The sequence below is a fragment of the Schistocerca americana genome, chromosome 7, assembly GCF_021461395.2.
Source record: "Schistocerca americana isolate TAMUIC-IGC-003095 chromosome 7, iqSchAmer2.1, whole genome shotgun sequence".
In the NCBI taxonomy this organism is placed as follows: Eukaryota; Metazoa; Arthropoda; class Insecta; order Orthoptera; family Acrididae; genus Schistocerca; species Schistocerca americana.
Genome location: NC_060125.1, coordinates 239,345,497 through 239,365,914, shown reverse-complemented (window position 1 = coordinate 239,365,914; position 20,418 = coordinate 239,345,497). Strand labels below are relative to the sequence as shown.

Here is a 20,418-nt window from a genome sequence, read left to right as displayed (position 1 = left end):
GAATGAAGGTGACACTTTTCTCATTCAGGTGTGAAAGGAGATGAAATGTCAGTCTATCTAATATTGACACACGGACTTGCCCCAGAAAAAGAAATTCAACATGCAGCCCTCAGCTGGAAAAATCAGGGCTACAGTGTTCTGGGATGCAGATGGTGTTATCCATGTTGATTTCCTTGATCGTGAAACAATAATAAATTCAGAATGTTACATCATAATGGTGCAAACTCTGAAATGACGGCTAACAGGTGTCTGAAAGGAAAAGGCAAATGTTTTCCTGCAGCATGACAATGCCAAACCACACACTTCACCTGCCACCACAGCAGAACTTCAGAGACTGAATCTCACCACCGTACGGCATCCTCTATACAGACCAGATTTAGCACTGTCTGACTTGTATCTGTTCCCAATAATGAAAGATGATCTGCGTTGGCATCATTATGCTTCTCATGAAGACGTTGAGAAAACCGTGAGACTGTGGTTGTGGAAACAGTGTCAACTTCTGTGACAGCTTCTGAAAACTTGTTCATCGTTGGCGGAAATGTATTCAATTGGCTGGTGATTTTTTGGAAAAGTGAATATTGGTAACTAAAGATCACATTCTAAGGATTATTTCTGCATCTGATTTATTAAAATATTCCCATCCAAACCCAATTAATGAAGGTGGAAGCGTTACTTTTCATTCAACCCTCGTATGTTGTGTTGGACCATTATGAAGTACCTCAAAGAATATGACCTGTAGTCACATAACCAGTTCAATTTCAGAAAATATCATTCTTGAGAAACTCAAGTGACTTTTTATTCATGTAAAATAATCAGTGCTTTTGATGGGGATCTCAAATTGGTTCCATAGTTCTACATTTTCAGAAGACTGTTTGTCACAGGCAGCTTATAAATAAATGCCTATGAAGTATTGTCTCAGTTGTGTGACTGGATTCGTTATTTCCTTACAGAAGGGTCACAGTTTGTAGTAATTGTCAGGAAGACACGCGAACAGATGTGATATCTGGGGCTCCCCAAGGAAATGTTATTGGCACTCTGCTGTTTTTAATCTGTATGAGCAGTTAAGGTGATCTGAACAGCCCTCTTAGATTATTTTCAGATATTTCTGTCATTTACTGCATAGTAAAGTCATCAAAATTTCAATCCAACTTTCTGCTCTGAATACCAAAACATTTTATTGACTCCCATTTACATAGGGAGAAATGACCATCTCTAGAAAATAAGAGAAATCGGAACTCGCATAGAAATATTTAGGAGTTCATTTTTCCCACATGCTATTTGAGACATGTATAATCAAAAAATAGTCTGGAAATGGCTCTATGAACCCTTTGTGGAGAACATAAGTGTGAATTGCAATGTATTCATGTATATTTAGTTCACAACTGTAGCTGAGTGGTCAGTGCGGTTGAATGCCATGCGGGCAGGAGCTGGATTCAGTTCCCGGTGGTGCAAGGTATTTTTTTCTAGATGGGAGGACTGGTACAGGGTGCAATCAACCTCACGAGGCCAGTTGAGGAGAAACTCGGCTGATTGGTAGTGGTCTCAAGGTCATGAAACTGACAATGACTGGGAGAGGTGTGTGCTGACCACGTGCCCCTCCATACTGTATACAATGACGCAGCTGGCAGAGGATGACATGGCAATTGGTCAGTCCTGATTGTCCCATCAGTGCCAGACTGTGTAACTTTACCTTATTTTACATGTGTATTTAGCTGTAGATGTTTTAAGCAAGGGGTCTAGGAATGTGCTCCGACGTATCCCTCCTGGAGGGATGACTGTGTCTTTGTGGTACTGCATCACATTAGGATTCAACAAGGCAAACAATTTTTTAAAAGAGATAGGGTTTGAGGAAGAATTGTGCTATTCATCAAAGGTTTGTTTAGATAGATAGCCAGAATCATCTCCAGTAACAGGATCAATTAAAAAAAGGCTTTGGAAGCACAAAAAAGTGTTACTGTACATCATAAAATGGGGTTTTAATAGCCATAATGATTCAAATCCATAACCACTAGTCCGTATTTAACTTTTATGTGATTTCCATAAACCAATTCTGCCAAATGCTGGAGTAATTCTTTTAGAAAAGCAACAGTCTACCCTCTTACATAGTTCACAGGCTGAGCTAGACTCCTAAGGGGATTCTACTGCATTTCTTGATATCGTTAGGTTAGAAGACTAGCACTAATTCAACAAACTCACTAGTGTTGCTGATATACAAGTAGCTGAAGAGTTGGCTTGTGATTCTATTAAGAATTTGCTTGCATATTTTGTTTGGTTGCATAGCACAGTTTCTATTGATAAATAACAGGCAGAGTTAAGATAACTAGTCAGTGAATAGTTGAGTTGTTGACAGGTACGTAAAGAAAATTGAAATCTTTGCTAACCCCAGCTTGTGCGTGTGCACCTTCACACACACACACACACACACACACACACACACACACACACACAGAGCGAGAGAGAGAGAGAGAGAGAGAGAGAGAGAGAGAGAGACCCGCGTCCGGCCATCCTGATTTAGGTTTTCCGTGATTTCCCTAAATCGCTCCAGGCAAATGCCGGGATGGTTCCTTTCAAAGGGCATGGCCGACTTCCTTCCCCCGTCCTTCCCTAATCCGATGAGACCGATGACCTCACTGTCTGGTCTCCTTTCCCAAAAACAACCAACAGAGAGAGAGAGAGAGAGAGAGAGAGAGAGAGAGAGAGAGAGAGAGAGTGAGTGACGTTTGTAACAATAAAGATTGAAAATAAAACTTTCTTTTCATTTCAGATATTTCAGTCACTGCCCTGTTGAAGAAAGAGAGTACATAGCTGAGGTAAATTATAATTCATTTATCTGGTTTTCCTTTTTCTGCTTTCACACATAAGAATGCAGGGTCTCTCGTCTATTGAATAAAATATTCACATAGTCTGAGCCACATCAAGTGATTAAAATGCCACAAGCTGGTAATCAAGCACTTCTTGGCCACTATCAAGTGGTAGTGGTATGTCTAACAGTGAGTTGCTGGTACAGATTTATATACACTAGCCGCCAACTGTAATGTCACTGCAGCTCAAGGCATTTCCATATATGGCTGTACTTTGATTTAGTGTTCGATGCGTCCTCATCAACCTCATAATCACTGAATTCTGTGTCATGCTGGGTTGCAGGCTGTCATCTCTCTTAAGGGTGTTTTCAATCATTTATATTTTGATGGCTTATTTAACTACACGTCCCAGAAACCATTAGAACAAGCCATGACAGAGGTCAGCAAATAAAATTTGATGATCTCTGTTGTGCCTCACAGTGACAGCTTCTAGAACTGTATAATAAAAGAAGTCCTCAAAATAAGAATAACCAATAACACCCTTAATAGAGATGGTGGCCTGCAGCTTAGTGTAGCATGAAATCCAGTGACTACAAGTTTGAAGTGGGCACATAAAATGTCGATTCAATTTATGCCCATATGTGGCAGTGCCCGTACTAACCCCAAAAATGTGCATTAGCAAGGTATGCTCTAGAAAATGGTCACTGGATAAAAATGGATGAAACCTCTGTTATGGCGTGCACTATCAGTTTCTGGGACAGTGTAATTAAAGACACCATCAAAGTAAAAATTACTGAAAACACCGTTCACAGAGATGGCAGCCTGTGACTCAGCATGGTGCAGAATTCAGTGATCACGAGGTTGAAGAAGGCATATGAAATGCTGAATCAAAGTATAGTTATATATGGCAATGCCAGGAGAGGCAGTTACATCACAGTTGACAGCCAGTGTACACAAGGGTGTACCAGCAGTCCACTGGCAGTCATACCACTTGATATAACCAAGGAGTACTTGGTCAAAAGCTCATGGCATTTCAACCACTTGACATGGTTGGAAGCCTGAGAACATTTTATTCTTCATTCATATATTTTCCATAAATCAATTGGGCATTACTTCTAGATTACCATATTTGATGAGGAGTGTAAATTTTTCACCTCAAGTAACCTTTGACTGATTACAGATATTTGTAATGTTTTCATCTAGATGTGACCAGGGGCTTATGAACAAAATCCAAAATATGTAAATCAACATTTTTGTCTTTAATTTTTTAGCAGATCTATGATATATCTAGAAGTAGCCATCCAGTAAGCTAAAGTGGAATGATCACATGAAACAAGTTGGAAAATCAGCTGCCAGACTGAGACTCTTTGCGAGAATCGTAAGGGAATGTTGCTCGTCCTGAAAGAAGTTGCTTAAATTAGTTGTTTGAGTGATTCATGAGTACTGTTCATCAGTTATAAAGCCTTACCAAGTTGGATTAATGGAAGAGAGAGAGAGAGAGAGAATCAAACAGTGATAAGTGGCGCATTTCATCATGAGATTGTTTATATTGTTGTAGTAATGCTACTCTCTTTCAAATTCTGAAGGTGGCAGGGGTAAAATACAGGGAGCGAAAGAAAAGTTTGGAGTAGGTATTAAAATCCATGGAGAAGCAATAAAAACTTTGAGGTTTGCCGATGACATTGTGATTCTGTCAGAGACAGCAAAGGACTTGGAAGAGCAGTTGAACGGAATGGATAGTGTCTTGAAAGGAGGGTATAAGATGAACATCAACAAAAGCAAAACGAGGATAATGGAATGTAGTCAAATTAGGTCGGGTGATGCTGAGGGAATTAGATTAGGAAATGAGACACTTAAAGTAGTAAAGGAATTTTGCTATTTGAGGAGCAAAATAACTGATGATGGTCGAAGTAGAGCGGATATAAAATGTAGACTGACAATGGCAAGGAAAGCGTTTCTGAAGAAGAGAAATTTGTTAACATCGAGTATAGATTTAAGTGTCAGGAAGTCGTTTCTGAAAGTATTTGTATGGAGTCTAGCCATGTATGAAAGTGAAGCGTGGACGATGAATAGTTTAGACAAGAAGAGAATAGAAGCTTTCGAAATGTGGTGCTACAGTAGAATGCTGAAGATTAGATGGGTAGATCACACAACTAATGAGGAGGTATTGAATAGAATTGGAGAGAAGAGAAATTTGTGGCACAACTTGACTAGAAGAAGGGATCGATTGGTAGGACATGTTCTGAGACATCGAGGGATCACAAATTTAGTATTGGAGGGCAGTGTGGAGGGTAAAAATCGTAGAGGGAGACCAAGAGATGAATACACTAAGCAGATTCAGAAGGATGTAGGCTGCAGTAGTTACTGGGAGATGAAGAAGCTTGCACAGGATAGAGTAGCATGGAGAGCTGCATCAAACCAGTCTCAGGACTGAAGACCACGACAACAACAACAACAACAACAACAACAACAATGCTCAACGAACTCCAGTGGCAGATCCTACATGAGAGTTAGCCAACATTTCACTTTTCTCCACATATGTCTTAGGAAAAGACCATGTTCATAAAATCAGAGTAATTAGTATTCATCAGAGCTTTATCAACCATCAAGTTCTCAACTATCATTCACAAACGTAACAGGGGAAGGGGATAAAGACAGTGATACTGGAAGTACACTACACACCATAAGGTGGCTTGCAGACTACAGGTGTAGATGTAGAAACATTTGCACCATCTTTGTTATCATGAGAGAACATTACGCAGATCATAGTGACACTCTGGATTGTCTTATGTGGGGGTCAGACTTGCAAGCACAAATGGAGGAATCGACAGTGAAGCTAGTGTGGAGACCATTACTAGTACTATCATTTTCCTAAAAAATCAAAATTTTAATTTTTGTTTTTCTGAACACTCACTTTGAAAGTGCCTGTTGTATATAATGTCACCAATGAATACTGCGAAAACTCTGTAGAGAAGGCAACCTGCACCATTTCTCAGCACTGCAGTGGTCAAATATGGCATTTCATGTTAGGAATCTGTGAACAGTTAGTGACAGCAAAACATGGACTGACAAAAGAGTGTAGGGGTTGTTTTAATAAACAAAGGCACTATCTTACCCTTTACCTTACTGGGATTCATTCCTCTCTTTAATTCTGATCTACATGTCAGTTGTGGTAGGTACATGGGACCAAACTACTGAGGTCATTGGTCCCTGGCACTTGTGCACGGACATCGTGCACAGATAACATCACTGAATCTATAGTAAGTCAGACCACCATTACGTAAGAGGCACGCATCAGTGCCAGCAGCAGTCATTTTCAGTTATCTTCTGACGATGAAGATGGTGCATATCTTTGAAGACTTAAGTTTTTACTACATTATGCCACATTTTAAACGCAGAAATAGTTTTTATACCTATCATGGTGATAGTACATTGTAAAATTGGTTTAATAAACTATTCTGGTAGGCAACCACTTTATCACACACCTTACATTAATTTGCCAGCTTCATTGATTCACTCAGTGTGAAAGGAAGAATGAGTAACTTTCCTGACGTAATAAGAATACCAATTGAATGACTGATGATCAAGGAAAGGACGCTGATCTGATAACTCATGTTAGGCCCTATTTACTTTCTTCTCTAGTTTTTATGTGTGCTTTGCATTATCCCCACGAGACAAACATCTTCTGTGTGTGATCTCCACAGTGCAGGTCATTGGCGGTGGTTGAAACGTAATGATGTAGATTATGTTTACATCATAATGACTTATGTCTCTGGTGGCCACAGATGTCGCATCTGGGTCTCCCATGTGTGCAACATTAGTTAAATATCTGTAAGCAATGTACATATAATTTTCTGTTCAGCTGAGGATCTCCCATGGGAAGTACAGTAGCCGTTTACCTGTAACTAAGTAATATAATGTACTTATCATTTTTCTGTTTAGCTGTTTCTAGTGACAGTACTAGCTACATGGAGATATCTCCCCCTCTATTGTTGCTGATATTATGTTTGTGTAAAGTTGTGAAATTAAATATGGCTCAATGTATTGCCATATTGGTCAGCTGTAGCTCTTTATGATCAGTCTACACATTGTTGAGTCTGTTGTTTTCACAAGAGGAGGAGGACTGAATTTTAGAATGTTCCATGGGGAACCCCATTTGTAAATCTGTAATATGTTCAGCTGTCCTACTGTTTGTGTTGTGACTGCCAGATTTCTCATACATTGCTTAAAGAGGTGTACAGCTAATTAGCAAAATAATAGAAGCACTCAACAAATATAATTAATTCAGTACTGGACAGCCTTCGACTGTCATGCAGCTACAATTTGACCTGGAAAAATCATGATACAAAGCATTTAGTACTATACCATACAGAAGTTAGATGAGTCAATATTGATGCAGCAGGAAATATGCACTATAGTCCCTGCATTGACATCACATAAAGTACCCGTTATTTTCTACGTTGGATTGGGTTGTTGAGTGGAATCCGATCTGAGTTTAGGCATTTTCTTCTTGGAAGACTGCATCCATGACAGAGAGATTATTTGTCCTATAGGATGCAACCGTCAATTAAATAATCCAAACATTCGTTGCACATAATTAACTCTTTTTGTTTCGTAATAGAAACAACAAAATGTCAAGAAACTGTGTTCCAGTCAATAACAGAGCCGTATATAGTAGGCAGTCTTCCGCATTCTTCGTTGCATGTGAACATTTCATAAATCCAAACTGTACTTGTAGACAAATTGCAAGATGCCGTATTAGACAATATGCAAGGGATAAGTCCCTGCAGACGCACTATCCTCTGTGCCCGCGGTGGCTCAGATGGATAGAGCGTCTGCCATGTAAGCAGGAGATCCCGGGTTCGAGTCCCGGTCGGGGCACACATTTTCAACATGTCCCCAATGAAGTGTATCAACGCCTGCTTGCAGCTAGGGTGTCTATTTAATTATCATTTCATTTCTAGCAAAGCTGCATGGTCATCCACGGTAACTGTTCTTTCGGGAACAGACACTACCGTCATATATAGTTAGACAATATTACTCTCTTCTAGTCATTGATGCCAACATCGAATGTTTGTGCCGTCATTTATATATTTTTCTGGGTGATGGTTAGAGTTGCTGAAAATGTCACACAGTGTGAGATGTTCAGTTTATACATGCCTTATCGGTCTGTGAATACAGTAAGAGTTTTGATATTATTTATGTCCAAATAGTTCTTAATCTATTGACAATAATCCTGTTAACTGTGCCGTGGCATTGATCACTGGTGCTGTTTATTCCCCATTATTTTACATACATATCGTATTGTAATAAATTTTGTATGCTGTCATTGCTGTGGACGAAGCAGCTCTTGATAGATCTGATACAGTAGCAATCTCTGATGATACTCCTGCCCATACTCTTACTGTGTTCTTACTGATCATCTGATGGAGTTTCCCATGTTGTACAGTCTGACTCTGTCCAATTTGCAAGAACAATACATCAGACATTGTCCAGTGTGCTGCTCCCTCATTTCCTTTACTATAGAAACAAACATCATGCTTGTAGCATTACAGAGTAGTATTGTTAACTCTTAAAGATATTGAGGCATATCTATTATTAATCGATTAAGTTTCATGTGAGTAGCAATAACATAAAAATTCTTTGATTGTAGTGTGGCTATGTAACTTCCTGCTTAGTTAATTTTGAGCTATCTGACTGATGCTAGTTAGTTTGTGTGTTGCGTGTTCCAGAGATAATTTGTACATCAAATCCTAATGATGTAGAATGAGTCAAATCACAAATTATTTTGTAATTATGTCTACATGCTGATGGTTTACAAGTGATTTATTTCTTTTCTCCCTTAAATAAAGACATACAGTTGTGCGTTGGTAAATCCTACCCACCATCTTTTACACGTTACAGTAATAGAAATTCTTCTGCGGAATAGGAAGAATTGTTTTAGAGAAACTTTTTCAGTTTATTTTCAAATTTTACTTTGGTGCCTATCAGACATGTTATATCACTGGGTAAGTGATCAGAAATTTTGGTTGCAGCATTATGCACCCCTTTTTGTGCTAAAGACAAAATTAATATGGTGTAACAGATGTCATTTTTTCTTCTAGTATTGTAATTTTGTACATCATTGTTCCTTGGTGTGGTACATGTTGTCAAAAGTATTCAAATCTTACATATATGCTGACAGAAAAAAAAATTCAACACAAATAAGGAGTTGTAAAATAATCAAAAGTTTGTAGGCGTGTTTCTACATCTGAAAGATCATGTCTCTTCAGATTTCATGCCATTCGCATAAGAGAGGCGCTAGTAGTGCCACTATGAGGATACAAATCAGATTTTCTTTAAATACATGCTGTAACAGTCATAAGCATTAGTTACGTTTGAGATTGGACGAGGTGAGTTAATGTTAGTCATGATTGCCTGTAACACGACTGTTATAACGTCACGTTGAACACATATATTTCAAAACGACACAACACATATGTCACTGAGCAAGTTGACAATACAAGACATGTGAACAAGGTAACATTCGAATGAACACTGAGTCCAAGTCTAGCGGCCGCTGCCTGGCTGGCCGCTTAGGTGGCGCGGCTGCTGCATGGCTGGCAGACAGCGCCACATGTAGAGGACACACGTAATTGCGCGGCGGCACTTTGAATGATCGGCGAGTCACAACACTTTTCCGCCCTTGGAAATGTTTGCACTGGTCATGATGGAGGTGGCCTGGAGATTGCTAACGTCCATAGGCGTTGTTTGACTGGCCGTAAAGTCTCGAGGAGGAGGCTTCCCGTACGGACGGAAGTGTCCTCTATGATAACGGGTCGAGATGACAGGACACGTAGAGGTCGAATCTACTGAGGCCCTGTGCACCAATCTGCCCGTTGTGGCAAGTCCAGTTGATATAACAGGAGACGTGGGCGATGTGTCGGCGACCGTAGGAGAAGGAGACGAGTAGATTGGCTCCTACAGATGATGGTCATCCGGTTCCTGCATGGGCACATCTCCTGGTGGCGTCTGTTCTTGTACTGGCACCGAGATGACGGTGAGAGGGCTGCATTGTGAATAATGAGAGATGCCAAGATCCCGAGCATCAGGTAGAGCTGAAGGTGGTGTAGCGGCATTCGGAACAGGCGTTACCGGCACATGAGGCCGAAGCTGGTCCGAATGACGCACTGCAACACCCGTGTCTGTCTGGATTTCATACAGGCATCGGCCACGGTGTCTTAAGATGCGGCCCGGACTCCATTTTGGCTGCCTGCCATATCCCTCTACCCAGACGAGGTCGTTGGTAGTGAACCGGCCAAGTGAAGGCACCCACGGCCGTGAGGTGGAAGACCTCAGAAGGTGAAGGAGCGTGCGGGGCTGTCAGCCATGTAAGAGCTCAGCCAGGCTGTGGTCGCCCATGGGGGTGAAACGGTAAGAAGCCAGAAACTGGAGAAGAGCATCATCAGCAGCAGAAGAAGTCAGAAGTTTCCGCATCTGAGCCTTAAATGTGCGGACCAGTCGTTCAGCCTCACCGTTTGATTGTGGATGGAACGGAGGGGCCGTGGCATGCCTAATGCTGTGACGAGCACAAAAACCCGCAAATTCGGAAGAAGCAAATTGCGGACCATTATCAGTAACAAGAGTAGAGGGAAGGCCTTCCAAAGAAAAAATGCAGGCGAGAGCACTTGTGGTTGCCGCGGTGATAGGCGACGTGCGACGGACAATGAAAGGAAAGTTAGAGTAGGTGTCAATTACGAGGAGCCAATAAGTACCTAAAAAAGGTCCCGCGAAGTCAGCATGAATGCAGGGCGTCTCAGGCGAAGGCCACGGTGACAAAGATGACTTCGGGGCGGCAGCCTGTGACGCACAAGGGCCACAGGCAGCGACCATGTGTGCTATTTCAGAGTCGATGCCAGGCCAGTACACATGACGACACGCCAGAGATTTTTTGCGAGAGACACCCCAGTGCTCTTGGTGAAGGAGGCGCAAGACCAAAGCATGCAAAGACGCAGGTACCTCAACATGCGGCGAAACATTGTTGGTGGAAAGGAGGACAACACCATCCCTAGCCGTGAGGCGGTAGTGCAAAGTGTAGTAGTTCTGCAACGGGTCAGAAGTCTTAGCGGATGGACGATCTGGCCAACCCTTCTGAATACAGCGGAAAACCTGGGAGAGGGTAGGATCAGAACCTGCAGCAGCTGCCAGCCGGTCCCCAGTGATGGGGAATCCGTCCACAACCCGCTGCTCGGCAACATCCAGATGGAAACACAAAAGTTCGTCCCTATCGAATGCCAGATCAGGACCCATGGGAAGGCGAGACAGCGCATCAGCATTCGCATGTTGAGCCGTCGGCCGGAAATGAATCTCATAATTGAAACGAGACAAGTAAAGAGCCCAACGCTGGAGGCGGTGTGCAGCCTTGTCGGGAAGTGACGATGATGGATGAAACAAGGAAACGAGTGGTTTGTGATCCGTAACAAGATGAAATTTGGATACATAGAGAAAAACACCAAATTATGAAGAGCATAAATAATGGCCAAAGCTTCTTTTTCAATTTGAGAATAATTTTGTTGGGCATCCGTGAGCGTTTTGGAGGCATAAGCAATGGGCTGTTCAGAGCCGTCCGAAAAATGGTGCGCAAGGGCTGCATCGACCCCGTATTGAGAGGCGTCTGTGGCAAGAACAAGATGTTGGCCAGGTCGATAAGTAGCCAGGCACGGGCCCTGTTTCAGCATAGTCTTCAATTTTTGGAAAGCCGCATCGCATGACGCAGACCAGTGAAAAGGCACGTTTTTATGCAACAAGCAATGCAACGGCTGAGCCACCGAAGCAGCAGACGGTAAAAACTTGTGATAGTACACTATTTTCCCCAAGAAGGCCTGCAGTTCCTTAACAGATGTAGGGTGAGGAAGGACATCGATCACAGCGACAGTTTGCTGAAGTGGACAAATACCATCCCGAGAGAGTTGAAACCCCAAGTACTTGAGAGATGCCTGAAAAAATTGTGATTTCTGAAGATTACACTTAAGACCGGCAGTCTGTAAGACATGAAAAAGTGTGCGGAGGTTCTGAAGATGTTCTTCAGTGGTGGAGTCAGTGACAACAATGTAGTCCATGTAATTTATACACCCAGGGACAGGGAGCAATAATTGTTCCAAGAATCGCTGAAAAAGAGCAGGGCGCTGGCAACCCCGAATGGCAATCGTTGGTATTGATAGAGGCCGAAAGGAGTGTTACGGACCAGAAACTGCCAGGAAGCAGTGTCAAGAGGAAGTTGATGATAAGCTTCTGACAGGTCAATTTTAGAAAAATACTGGCCTCCCGCAAGTTTAGTGAACAGTTCTTCAGGTCGGAGCATAGGGTAAGTGTCGATGAGGCATTGTGCATTTACAGTGGCTTTACAATCGCCACAGAGATGAATATCACCATTGGGCTTAGCAACGACAACGACAGGAGAGGATCACTCACTGGAAGTGACAGGAAGCAAGACCCCTGAAGTAGTGAGACGATCCAGCTCCCGTTTGACCCTATCACGAAGGGCCACAGGAATGGGCCGAGCCCGAAAAAACTTAGGCCGAGCAGTGGGTTTGAGCGTGATATGAGCTTCAAAGTCGTTTGCACGGCCTAACCCAGGAGAAAAAAGGGACGAAAATGTCGTCGACAAAGAATCCAATTGAGCTTAAGGAATAGCATCAGAGACGATATTGACAGAGTCATCTATGGAGAACCCAAAAAAGGGAAAGGCATCAAAACCAAAAAGATTCTCTGCGTTACTCTCGTCGACCACAAATATGGGAACAGTGCAAACGACGGATTTGTAAGATACCTCAGCATTAAATTGTCCCAAGAGAGAAATCTACTGTTTATTGTACATCCATAATTGCCGATTGACAGGTGATAGGAATGGAGAACCCAACTGAAGATACATCTGAGAATTGATGATAGTGGCAGCAGAACCGGTATCCACCTGCATGCGAACATCCCGACCAAGGATTTGGACAGTGAGGAATAACTTCCCTGAAAGGTAAGAAGTACAATTGACAGACAGCACAGAAGCAGAATCAGTGTCACGGTCATGAACATCATGTATGCTGTCAGATTTCCAAATGGCAGACACATGACCCTTCTTTTTGCAATTGTGACACACAGCCCAACGTTGGGGACAGTCCTCCGGTGAAAGTTTCGTAAAACACTGCGGACACAAAAGAAGTTGCTGGGGGTTTTGCTGCAGTTTCTTACAGGGTTGTTTACGGTTAGGCCGAGGCTGCATTTGGGAGCGTACAGTGGCCACGTCGGCTGGCGGAGACGCACCGCACGCGTCGTCAACAGTGCACAGAGGTTGTATTTCCCCAACGTCACCCCACACCTCTATTTGCGCCCCAGCGGCACGAGAAATTTCTAAAGACTGCGCGATGGATAGGACTTCATCTAGAGTGAGATTGGCCAACCGAAGGGCACGTTGCCAAACTTCTTTGTCGGGCGCCGACCAGATAATAGCATCCCGTACCATGGAATCGGCATAGGATTCTTTGTGAACATCAGTAACAAATTGACACTTTCGACTGAGGCCGTGAAGTTCAGCAGACCAAACACGATAAGATTGATTTGGTTGTTTTTGACAATGATAAAAGGCAACACGAGAGGCTACCACATGCATTTGCTTTTGAGAATAGACAGACAGAAGTGAGCAGATTTCAGCAAAGGACAAAGACACAGGGTCTTTCAAAGGAGCCAATTGCAACAACAACCGATACATTTGCGGTGAAATCCATGAAAGGAATAGATACTTACATGTTTGTTCGTCCGTGACATGAAATGCCAAGAAGTGCTGTTGAAGACTTTTTCGTAATCAGACCAGTCTTCTGCCGTCTTGTCGTAAGGAGGAAAAGGAGGTGTAGACAATGACGAGAAATGCCCCGCATTTGATGCCACGACGAAATCGCGAATCGCTGATGTTAGAAGTGTTTGCTGTTCAATGAGACCTTGCAATAGTTGCTTGACAGTAGCCATGGAAACCTGTGGGTCAACGATGAAAAGGAAAAATCCACTACCTCATCGCCAATTGTTGTAACGTCAAGTTGAACACATATATTTCAAAACGATACAACACATATGTCATTGAGCAAGTTGACAAAGCAAGACATGTGAACAAGGTAACATTCGAATGAACACTGAGTCCAAGTCTAGTGGCCGCTGCCTGGCTGGCCGCTTAGGTGGCGCAGCTGCTGCATGGCTGGCAGACAGCGCCGCATGTAGAGGACGCGCGTAATTGCGGGGTGGCCCTTTGAATGATCGGCGAGTCACAACAACGACAAAGATGCCATTATCAGCATCTCACTGAGTTTGAATGAGGTCATGTAATAGGGCTATGAGAAGCTGAAAGTTCCTTCTACAACATTGCAGAAAGACTCAGCAGGAATGTTGCTACTGTACATGATTACTGGCAGTGGTGGTCACAAGAATGTACAGTCACAAGAAGACAGTGCTCCAGACAGCCACGTGACACTACTGAGAGGGAAGACCATCATTTTCAATGTGTGGCTCTGGTGCTGCATCTGCAGCAGTAATAAGAGCAGCAGTTGACATGACAGTGACACAACAAACTGTTACACATTGGTTACTTCAAAGACAGCTCTGCACCTGATGCCCTGTAACATGCATTCCCCTTATCCCAAACCACCGCCACTTGTGACACCAGTGGAGTCAAGTGTGAGGTCCTTTTGGCAGGGTGGACGTCTGTTGTGTTTTCTGATGAAAGCTGGTTCTGCCTCAGTGCCGGTGATGGCCGTGAGTTGGTTAGGAGGAGGCCAGTTGAGGGCCTGCAACCAACCAGTCTGCGTGTTAGACACAGTGGACCTATACCTGGAGTTATGATCCGGTATGTGATTTTGTATGACAGCATGAGCACTCTTGTGGTTATCCCACACACCCTGACTGCAAAATTGTATGTCAGTCTGGTGATTTGACCTGTTGTGTTGCCATTCATGAACAGCATTTCAGTGGCCATTTTCCAATAGGATATTGCTTGCCCACATACTGCTGTTGTAACCCAACATGCTCTAAAAGTGTGAACATGTTGCCTTTGGCTGCTCAATCAACAGTTCTGTTTCCAGTCAAGCGTATATGGGGCATCATCAGACGACAACTCCAACATCTTCCACAAACAGACTTAACCGTTCTTGTATTGACCTACCAAGTGCAACAGATGTGGAACCCCATCCCATAAACTGACATCTGACACTTGTACAACACAATGCATGCATGTTTGCCTGCATGCATTCAACATTCTGGTGGTTACACCAGTTATTAATGTACCAGCATTTAATGTTTGCATTATCTTATCTTGCACTTAACATTAAACAGTGATCTTGCAGTGTTAATCATTTAACTACATTACCTAGACAAATGTGTTCCTGAAATTTCATTACTCAGCATTAATTATTTTTGGTTGTTGTGATTTTTTTCCATTGGTGTATTTGTGGATGGCAAAGTAGTTTATTCTACAGTCCTTCCTAATGGCTGAGGAACATAATTTGTGCTTGGGCATTCAGACCAAGTTGATATGTAGAGACTTCAATAGAATTAACACTGTCTTGGTGTCACTGAGAGCTTATCAAAGTGAGGGATGGATTCCAAGATCTATCCAGGCATTCATAAATGACTTGTCACTGCTTCTTTCTCAAATGAGTTGTGAAAGGATGAAATAGGAATCAGAATGTTACCGGTATTGACAACAGAATGTCAGCTGCTACTGGAATAGTCTGCTACAGTTGATATATCATGCTTTAGCAGTTGGGTGTACTTATGTTCATTGCTCACATCATTTGCCCGATGTACAACAGTCCACCCTTGCATGGGATGTTGTAGACGCCTCACCTCCCAGAGCATCAAATTACCCCTGAGGAATCAGTAAGGTGTGCCATTTTCAGTGGAAGGTGAGAGATCACTATGAATTAAGCCTGATCTAATTTTTAGGAAAACTGCATATGTATGGCAGGAAAATCATGGATTTAAATCTTTCTCTTTACATGGGTTAGATAAAATTGGCAGTAACACCATCATAATTCATACCTGATTTCATGGACGGATGTTCACCGTAGTACATGCCTTCAGTATAATCACCCTGCATCTCGATCACCTTCTCTTGCACAGATGGAAGGGGTCGAACATCATCAACGTGTCTTATCTCTCTTGTTGTCTTCCAAGGACCACCCTGTGGTGTGGATTATGTCGTCTCTTGTGTTGTACCACATGCCACAAAGAGTTTCTTCCATTTCAGCGGAAGGTCGTAACCACATGGCCTCATATCAGGTGAATGCTCCATTATCTCCCACTCCCATATATGCAGATGTTCCTGCTCAAGGATTGCCGTGTAGCATTGTAGCATTGTACATTGTCATGAAGGACAATGGGATGCAGTCTGTCGGCGATCTACATACAGCAGGGAGACAAGGAGCTCAATTGTCATGTTGTCTATGGTGGGACATCCTGAATGGGGCAAATCTTGAATAACAACCATGCCATCCTGAAACACTTTCACCTATATTACCATCATACAATATGGCAGTGCTGCATTACTACACAATTTTCTGAAAACATGGTTGTGTGCTCCAACCACATGCTGTTTGAGTCTTGATCCATGCATATTAGATAACATCTTGGACCTACTGATAACAAACAGACCCCAACTTTTTGACTCTGTAAGCGCAGAACAAGAAGAAGGGACCGGTTGGTAGGACATGTTCTGAGGCATCAAGGGATCACACATTTAGTATTGGAGGGCAGCGTGGAGGGTAAAAATCATAGAGGGAGACCGAGAGATGAATACACTAAGCAGATTCAGAAGGATGTAGGTTGCAGTAAGTACTGGGAGATGAAGAAGCTTGCACAGGATAGAGTAGCATGGAGAGCTGCATCAAACCAGTTTCAGGACTGAAGGCAACAACAACAACAACAACAACAAGCGCAGAATAGGGAATCAGTGATCATAAGGCCATTGCAGCATCCCTGAATATGGAAGTAAATAGGAATATAAAAAAAAGGGAGGAAGGTTTATCTGTTTACCAAGAGTAACAGAAGGCACATTTCAGACTACCTAACAGATCAAAACGAAAATTTCTGTTCCGACACTGACAGTGTTGAGTGTTTATGGAAAAAGTTCAAGGCAATCGTAAAATGCATTTTAGACAGGTACGTGCTGAGTAAAACTCTGAGGGACGGGAAAAACCCACCGTGGTTCAACAACAAAGTTAGGAAACTACTGCGAAAGCAAAGAGAGCTTCACTGCAAGTTTAAACGCAGCCAAAACCTCTCAGACAAACAGAAGCTAAACGATCTCAAAGTTAGCATAAGAAGGGCTACGCGTGAAGCGTTCAGTGAATTCGAAAGTACAATTCTATGTACCGATTTGACAGAAAATCCTAGGAAGTTCTGGTCTTACGTTAAATCAATAAGTGGCTCGAAACAGCATATCCAGACACTCCGGGATGATGATGGCATTGAAACAGAGGATGACACGTGTAAAGCTGAAATACTAAACACCTTTTTCCAAAGCTGTTTCACAGAGGAAGACCGCACTGCAGTTCCTTCTCTAAATCCTCGCACAAACGAAAAAATGACTGACATCGAAATAGGTGTCCAAGGAATAGAAAAGCAACTGGAATCACTCAACAGAGGAAAGTCCACTGGACCTGACGGGATACCAATTCGATTCTACGCAGAGTACGCGAAAGAACTTGCCCCCTTCTAACAGCCGTGTACCGCAAGTCTCTAGAGGAACGGAAGGTTCCAAATGATTGGAAAAGAGCACAGGTAGTCCCGGTCTTCAAGAAGGGTCGTTGAGCAGATGCGCAAAACTATAGACCTGTCTCTCTGACGTCGATCTGTTGTAGAATTTTAGAACATGTTTTTTGCTCGCGTATCATGTCGTTTCTGGAAACCCAGAATCTACTCTGTAGGAATCGACATGGATTCTGGAAACAGCGATCGTGTGAGACCCAACTCGCTTTATTTGTTCATGAGACCCAGAAAATATTAGATACAGGCTCCCAGGTAGATGCTATTTTCCTTGACTTCCGGAAGGCGTTCGATACAGTTCCGCACTGTCGCCTGATAAAGAAAGTAAGAGCCTACGGAATATCAGACCAGCTGTGTGGCTGGATTGAAGAGTTTTTAGCAAACAGAACACAGCATGTTGTTCTCTGGCTTGCCACAGGGGAGTGTTATGGAACCATTGCTTTTCACAATATATATAAATGACCTAGTAGATAGTGTCGGAAGTTCCATGTGGCTTTTCGCGGACGATGCTGTAGTATACAGAGAAGTTGCAGCATTAGAAAATTGTAGCGAAATGCAGGAAGATCTGCAGCAGATAGGCACTTGGTGCAGGGAGCGGCAGCTGACCCTTGACATGACAAATGTAATGGATTGCTAATACTTAGAAAGAAGGATCCTTTATTGTATGATTATATGATAGCGGAACAAACACTGGTAGCAGTTACTTCTGTAAAATATCTGGGAGTATGCGTGCGGAACTATTTGAAGGGGAATGATCATGTAAAATTAATTGTTGGTAAGGTGGGTACCAGGTTGAGATTCATTGGGAGAGTCCTTAGAAAATGTAGTCCATCAACAAAGGAGGTGGCTTACAAAACACTTGTTCGACCTATACTTGAGTATTGCTCTTCAGTGTGGGATCCATACCAGATCGGGTTGATGGAGGAGACAGAGAAGATCCAAAGAAGAGCGGCGCTTTTCGTCACAGGGTTATTTGGTAAGCGTGATAGCATTACAGAGATGTTTAGCATCTCAAGTGGCAGACTCTGCAAGACAGGTGCTCTGCATCGCGGTGTAGCTTGCTGTCCAGGTTTCGAGAGGGTGCGTTTCTGGATGAGGTATCGAATATATTGCTTCCCCCTACTTATACCTCCTGAGGAGATCACGAATGTAAAATTAGAGAGATTCGAGCGTGCACAGAGGCTTTCCGGCAGTCGTTCTCCCCGCGAACCATACGCGACTGGAACAGAAGAGGGAGGTAATGACAGTGGCACGTAAAGTGCCGTCCGCCACACACCGTTGGGTGACTTGCGGAGTATAAATGTAGATGTAGATGTAGATGTTGTTTGTTTTTCCGAAACATACTGTCAGGGGGCTTGAACTGGCCTCCTGCAATTTCAGACAGTAAATGCTACTACTTCTACTGACTTTCTACTATCAGCAGCAGACACTGCAACAGCTATTGGATGTATATCCTTCATGTTATGGCAGTGTTGCCACTACTTTTTATCCAACCTTACTATTTTGTATCTATTGCACATTGCAAATCTGTTGTGGTATCATTTGCTTCAAAAATTTGTTTTAGTTATAATAGCTTATCCCACAGCCTGTCCATTTTTGCATTTTTGTATGCACTGTGTTCCCTACACCTCTGGTCAGGAGGGTGACTGCAAAAACTTGTTTGAAGATTTAAGTCCTAATGGATATCAACCTTCCTTTTGGAATCCCATAGTAAAGTGAATATTTTCATGGACAGAATTTAGATGCTTCAAAAGTTGACATAATTTGTCCTTGTCCTGGAACCACACTATGAGGGTGTCACCAACATACCTTTACAGCTCTGGCACCTTTTGAGTCCTCCATAAATAGATAGATCATCCCATCCTTGACTGTACTTCCTGTCTTCATACAGTGTGTTTAAATTTTAAAAAAATATTTAAAAACTGCATATCTGAACAAAACTATCATCTTTATTGAAATTGTTGCTAGTAAGAAGTAAGGAATCTGGATAAGAAACAGTGATGAAAAATGATATGGCATTGAAGCTGACTAGAAAATCAGAACAGTTCAGTATAAATCATTTAATCTTCCCACTAAATTCTGCAGAATTCATAATATGAAGAGAGCACTTCCCCAAAAATAGTCTTCACATTGAGGCAAAGTGTGTAGATCTTAGTAAGCTGAAGAGCCAGTAAAACAGCCATGACAGAGCTTCAGACAAATAATGGTCATTTTATGGTCTATGATACCATTATTCTGGCATTCATTTAACACTTTAGGGACACAGTTGAAAAGAAACAGTGGCTGTTCATCTTGTGAATGACTTAACAAATCATCATAGTCATTTCAGCATGGACAAAGTTCTAGCTTCTATCTTTGCTTTTTTAATTCCTCAAAGAAATTTCTACTCTGCCATATTCATCCACATATTTACATCTCAGTATGGTTCAAGTGTTTGATCACATATTTTAATTCCCAGCCAGTTAGAAAGAGTGCGTAATAGACCTCTTTGCATTCCAGAAAATATCTCTAAACACTGATTATCTATGGCCACATGATTCATGGTATGGTCTCTACTTTCAGTATATTGACCCGAGTGCTGAAGCTTCAGTTGGCTGGTTCTCTTGATAGATAGTTCATCCCCAACAGTTTGGATTAGTTGAAAAGAATTAAACACAGTTTCATAGAAACAGGGATGATGACCCAGTGTCACTATTTAGAAGAATTTATTGGACAAACAAGGGGGAGAAGTTTACTAAGGGCATAAGATGGATGAGAACTTTAATTCTTACCAAAAAATATTGTTACAACACTATGAATCCAACTTTCCTTTTCAACAGGCTGGAGATAATTACAGCGG

The 20,418-nt window shown here is 42.4% G+C and overlaps 1 protein-coding gene and 1 non-coding gene across 7 annotated transcripts in view; both read left to right on the top strand.

Annotated features, from left to right (window-relative positions):
* The window catches only part of LOC124622253 (mediator of RNA polymerase II transcription subunit 25), a 156,257-nt gene that overhangs the window by 3,305 nt on the left and 132,534 nt on the right, over positions 1–20,418 (top strand). For all 6 annotated transcript variants that reach the window (XM_047147912.1, XM_047147913.1, XM_047147916.1 and 3 more), the window contains one exon: positions 2,765–2,810. In XM_047147912.1, coding sequence (XP_047003868.1) covers positions 2,765–2,810 — 46 coding nt within the window. The remainder of the gene's footprint in view (positions 1–2,764; positions 2,811–20,418) is intronic.
* Positions 7,608–7,682, top strand: Trnat-ugu. Its single transcript has one exon. It is a non-coding gene; the product is annotated as a tRNA-Thr (tRNA).